The sequence below is a fragment of the Pelobates fuscus genome, chromosome 1, assembly GCF_036172605.1.
Source record: "Pelobates fuscus isolate aPelFus1 chromosome 1, aPelFus1.pri, whole genome shotgun sequence".
In the NCBI taxonomy this organism is placed as follows: Eukaryota; Metazoa; Chordata; class Amphibia; order Anura; family Pelobatidae; genus Pelobates; species Pelobates fuscus.
The window spans coordinates 9,519,071-9,524,882 of NC_086317.1; the positions used below are offsets into that span (position 1 = coordinate 9,519,071).

A 5,812-nucleotide genomic window follows, 5' to 3' on the forward strand; every position below is an offset into this window, starting at 1 on the left:
AGGGTATTTCAAAAGGCATATTTTGAACCTTAGCGTGGGATCATTTTTCCGCTAGCTTGTACCAGGTGTAGTGGTAATGAGCGTTATTAAATTAATTTTTTAACTTTTTAAAACTTTTTAAAACTATTTTTTTAACTTTTGTTTTGCTTATTCATTTTTTTAAAGTTTCCTAAACTTTCGTAAAACTTTTTTTTACAGATTTAACATTTTTCTAAGCTTTTTCTTTTACCGTTAACCCCTAACTAGCAGTAAGCAGCACTAACAGTAAATTCCCCATTTTCCCATAACTCCCACCCACCCCAGCTAGCAAAATATTTAATTATACAATATTTAAATTAGTTAATTAAATTATTTAACCCCTGAGGGTTAAAAAATAAATAAAAGTTAATCGTCAGGGGTTAAAAAAAATTTAGATCACAGTATAATACTGTGATCTGTATTTTGATCACTGTAGGCAGTGATAGACTGGCAGGGAAGGGGTTAATTTTTATTTGGACTGGGTAAAGGGTTTTTTTTTTTTTAATTTTTTACTTAAACGTTATTAAAACTTTTTTTTAACTTAATTTTTTAACTTTTTAAAGCTTATTTTAAAACTTTTTTTAACGTTAACCCCTAGTTAGCCTAACACTAAATCCCCCAATTCCCCACTAACTTCCACCCTCCCCAGCTAGCTAAATTTATAATTTTAAAATATTTAAATTAATTAATAAAATAAATTTAACCCCTGAGGGTTAAAAAAAAAAAGAATTAACCCTCAGGGGTTAAAAAAAAAAAATCAGATCATATTAAAATGTAATCCCTGCCAATTGATCACTGTAGTCAGTGATCAATTGGCAGGGAAGGGGTTAATTTTTTATTAAAATGGTAAAGGGTGGGTAAAGGGGGGTGGGATTTTAAATAAACTTTATTTTTTTTTCCACCAGGGGGCAAGATCAGCACTGATCCGTCTCCCTGCACTTCACACTGAACCCGGAAGTGCAGGGAGGCGGAAGGTAAGTATACAGAGCACATGTGCCCGCTCTGGCATGCTGTCAGAGCGGGCACATGTACTGGGACAGCCCGATCCGGTGCTCCCGGTCTGCCTCTAATACAGAGGCAGACCGGAGCACCATTAACCCCACGATCGCGGCGATCTGGGGTTAATTTTACCGCGTGACGGACGAGGTCCGTCATCCGTCGTTAAGGGTATCCCCTGGATGACGGACCTCGTCCGTCACCCGTCGTGAAGGGGTTAAATATTTTTTCAGAAGGCTGAAATTTAACTCCAAATTATGAGTGGCTGATTGGAATATTTGACAAAATTGGTATATTCAGTAGTTATAGTCTCAGCTGCATTGTATGCCCTAAAACAAAATAAAAAAAAAATAGAAAATTAGAAGAAAATATAACTTTTGCTTGAAGTTTGTATTAACATGGGGGTTGGGGAAACTATCCTCTCTTGGAATGTCCAAGGTTATTGTGTCCTGGGATAAGAATAAAGGAATTTACATTCCTCAGTCAGAACTCTGGTCTCCTATCCCAGTTATTATTATTATTATTATTATTGCCATTTATATAGCGCCAACAGATTCCGTAGCGCTTTACAATATTTTGAGAGGGGGGGGATGTAACAATAAATAAGACAATTACAAGAAAACTTACAGGAATAATAGGTTGAAGAGGACCCTGCTCAAATGAGCTTACAGTCTATAGGAGGTGGGGTATTAGAAACATTAGGATAGGAAATATCAAGTAGGAGTGAAGCAGAGCTGGAGGAGAGAGCAAAGCACTATCCCATAGGGACAGGTATGTAAGGGAGAGATTACTCTGGGAGGCCATACGCTTTCCTGAAGAGATGGGATTTAAGGCCCTTCTTAAATGATTGAAGACTAGGGGAGAGTCTGATGGCAGTAGGCAAGTTATTCCATAGGAGAGGAGCCGCCCGTGAGAAGTCCTGCAAGCGTGAGTTGGCCGTACGGGTGCGAGCAGCGGTCAGGAGGTGGTCGCGGGCAGAGCGGAGGGTACGAGGAGGGCCAGTTCATATTCTTATTGGTATGAATAATTTGTAAATACATTTCATGTGTGTGTTGTGCTTTTTTTAATAAAAGCTGGAACTCAGAAATAGTAATCCTACAAGTTACCAGTAAGAAGCATGCGTCTTGTCTCTTTGCTGAGGTCTTGGTTGGAATCATGCAAATTTAAGTCATGCTAAGGAACCATATTCATTGAAATGTATTACCAGTGGAACAGGCTTGTTAGTTTACTTTGTAACAGCCAGAGCACACAACCACAATGTATCCCGGATTGCCGGTGAGTCCGCAACCAAGTGGAGCAGTTAGCGGTGCAGGTTAGGCACCTAAGGACGATAGCATGAGGGTGCCATAATACCAATGCATTATATGTACATTGACTGCTACTATCAAAGTTACTATTTATTGTGTGAGCATGAAAAAAAATAATTCACAATACAAGATATTTTATTCCCATGTTAATCCATAGATGCATTAAAAAAAATCACCTCACCTGTGTGAGATGCATTGATTTATGGGTTATTTTATCATATATTTTTAACATGTCTGTAATACCTAATCTAAGTGTTTCTGAGTCCACGGAACACAGTAGATTTTGCATCACATCAGGTAAGGGCAAATGTACCCATTTCCAATATGGACACTGCTGCACTTCCTATTTGAAAGATCAGTTACACAAGAGCCGGAGCTGACGTCATAACAACTCCCGGAACAGGAAGTGACGCATTACGGAAGTAATGCATTTGACCGGCAGGTGAATCAATTCAGCAATCAACTAAACCACATAAATTGTGAACACAGAGCATCTATCAACATGGCACTGAGGAAGACTTTTATGTAAAAATGTGTATGCTTGTATTTGGTGTAATTTTTTATTGCTTTATTACAAGGACATTTTGCGGTAGTGTATATTTATTTGAGCATTACACACTGCTTTTTATTTGTCCAACTTTTCATTTTCCAATAAATTCATTTTTAAAATTTCTTCTGCCTGTCTTGCCTGTGGACACCTACCGAAGCCAGTACTGGCACCCTGAGGCTATTTACATAGAGCCTGGCACGGCTCCATACTTGTGAGTGAAACCATAAACACACCCATTGTACATTGTATTGTAATAGATTACACTATGTACGTTTTATCTATTTCCTTTTAGAAACCGTATTCCTGTACTAGTGCACATTGCCTGATACTGTTAAGCATAAGTTATTATTTTTATCCTTCAACTCAGGATGCTGTGCATTTTATAGTGGTTTTACCTCAAAGTGCTTTTGTTTATTTAAAGCTCTGATTTACTGGCAAAACATTCCCCACATTTACTACATTAGAAAGGCTTCTCTCGGTGTGAGTTCTCTGATGTTTAACAAGATTTGAATGTCGCCCAAAACATTTTTCACATTCAGAACATGAGAATGGTTTCTCTCCTGTGTGAGTTCTCTGATGTGTAACAAGATTTGAACGGTGTCCAAAACATTTTCCGCATTCAGAACATGAGAACAGTTTCTCTCCTGTGTGAGTTCTCTGATGACTGACAAGTTCTGAATGTTGAACAAAACATTTTCCGCATTCAGAACATGAGAACAGTTTTTCTCCTGTGTGAATTCTCTGATGTATAACAAAATTTGAATGGTGTCCAAAACATTTTCCGCATTCAGAACATGAGAATGGTTTCTCTCCTGTGTGAATTCTCTGATGTGTAACAAGATTTGAATGTCGCCCAAAACATTTTCCACATTCAGAACATGAAAAGGGCTTCTCTCCTGTGTGAGTTCTCTGATGACGGACAAGTTCCGGATGTCGCCCAAAACATTTTCCGCATTCAGAACATGAGAATGGTTTCTCTCCTGTGTGAATTCTCTGATGTGTAACAAGATTTGAATGTCGCCCAAAACATTTTCCACATTCAGAACATGAGAAGGGCTTCTCTCCTGTGTGAGTTCTCTGATGATTGACACATTCTGAATGTCGCCCAAAACATTTTCCACATTCAGAACATGAGAAGGGCTTCTCTCCTGTGTGAGTTCTCTGATGACTGACAAGGTCTGAATGTTGAACAAAACATTTTCCGCATTCAGAACATGAGAATGGTTTCTCTCCTGTGTGAGTTCTCTGATGCGTAACAAGATTTGAACGGTATCCAAAACATTTTCCGCATTCAGAACAAGAGAACAGTTTCTCTCCTGTGTGAGTTCTCTGATGACGGTCAAGCTCTGCGTAGGTGAAAAATGTATTCCCACATTCAGAACATGAGAATGGCTTCTCTCCTGTGTGAGTTCTCTGATGACGGACAATCGCTGCTTTGGTGATGAAACTTTTACTACATTCCGAACATGAGAAAGGTTTCTCTCCTGAATGAGTTCTATGATGACGGAGAAGTTCTGCTTTAGTAAGAAAACATTTTTCACATTCAGAACATGAGAATGGTTTCTCTCCTGTGTGAGTTCTCTGATGACGGACAAGCTCCTTGTTAGTGAAAAAACATTTTTCACATTCAGAACATGAGAATGGCCTCTCTCCTGTGTGAGTTCTCTGATGACGGACAATCTCAGTTTTGGTGATGAAACTTTTCCCACATTCCGAACATGAGAAAGGTTTCTCTCCTGAATGAGTTCTCTGATGACGGAGAAGATTTGCTTTAGTGAGAAAACATTTTTCACATTCAGAACATGAGAATGGTTTCTCTCCTGTGTGAGTTCTCTGATGACGGACAAGCTCTGGGTAGGTGAAAAATGTTCTTCCACATTCAGAACATGAGAATGGCTTCTCTCCTGTGTGAATTCTCTGATGACGGACTATGTGTGCTTTGCTGATGAAACTTTTCCCACATTCCGAACATGAGAAAGGTTTCTCTCCTGAGTGAGTTCTCTGATGACGGAGAAGTTCTGCTTTAGTAACAAAACATTTTCCACATTCAGAACATGAGAAGGGCTTCTCTCCTGTGTGAGTTCTCTGATGTCTAACAAGTTTTGCATGTTGACTAAAACTATTTCCACATACAGAACACGAGAACGGTTTCTCTCCTGTGTGAGTTCTCTGATGACTGACAAACTCTGCAGTGGTGACAAAACATTTTCCACATTCCGAACATGAGAAAGGTTTGGGGTTTATGTTTACTGTCTCCTTTGAGAACATATAGATATGCTTGATTTATTAGAGTTGGACTCCTTGCTTCTGTTATTAAAAGATTTCTTCACAGCTTTGCTTCATGTATTTCTGTTATTGTCACCTCTCCTGACAAATACACCTAAAAGAAACATACTGGGAGTTAAAGGAAATTGGTCACAATAAATTATTGTTTGCTATACTTAGAAAAAATAGACAATATTTGCATAATAGATAAGAAATACGACCATCAGGTGTCACGGTGATTGCAAAGAAATCAAGTATTTTGTGTGCATTAACCACTTTACTAGCAAAGTTGTGTATACTCCTTTTTACTTGAATTTACTTTGCTAAACTAGATTTAGTCTATAAAGCCTCACGTATCTGCAGAGAGGAACAAATTACAGATTATGTGTATATCACATATATTCTAAACACATGCAGCACATAATTTCAGTTCTCCCCCCCCCCCTGCCACTGGAAGGCTGTGCCAAGTATCTACTACTCTTTGTAGTAGATACATGGTTTGACCTGCTGGTGGAAATGTACTAATGTATTTAAATTATTTTTTATTTACCATACTTAGAAAAACTGACAATATTTTTATGAAAAATAAGAAATCTGAATATGAAACATCATGGTAATTGAGCAAGACAATTGTAATGTCTGCAAATATCAAAGATCTTACTATTCCTACAGTCAG

The 5,812-nt window shown here is 38.2% G+C and overlaps 1 protein-coding gene across 1 annotated transcript; it reads right to left on the reverse strand.

The window, feature by feature from the left end:
- Nucleotides 1-2,869: 2,869 nt before the first annotated feature.
- LOC134601667 (oocyte zinc finger protein XlCOF7.1-like) lies at nucleotides 2,870-5,163 on the reverse strand. The gene has a single exon (XM_063446183.1). It carries the CDS (start codon nucleotides 5,137-5,139, stop codon nucleotides 3,283-3,285), a length of 1,857 nt encoding a protein of 618 aa, XP_063302253.1. The 5' UTR covers nucleotides 5,140-5,163; the 3' UTR covers nucleotides 2,870-3,282.
- Between the last annotated feature and the right edge of the window lie 649 nt (nucleotides 5,164-5,812).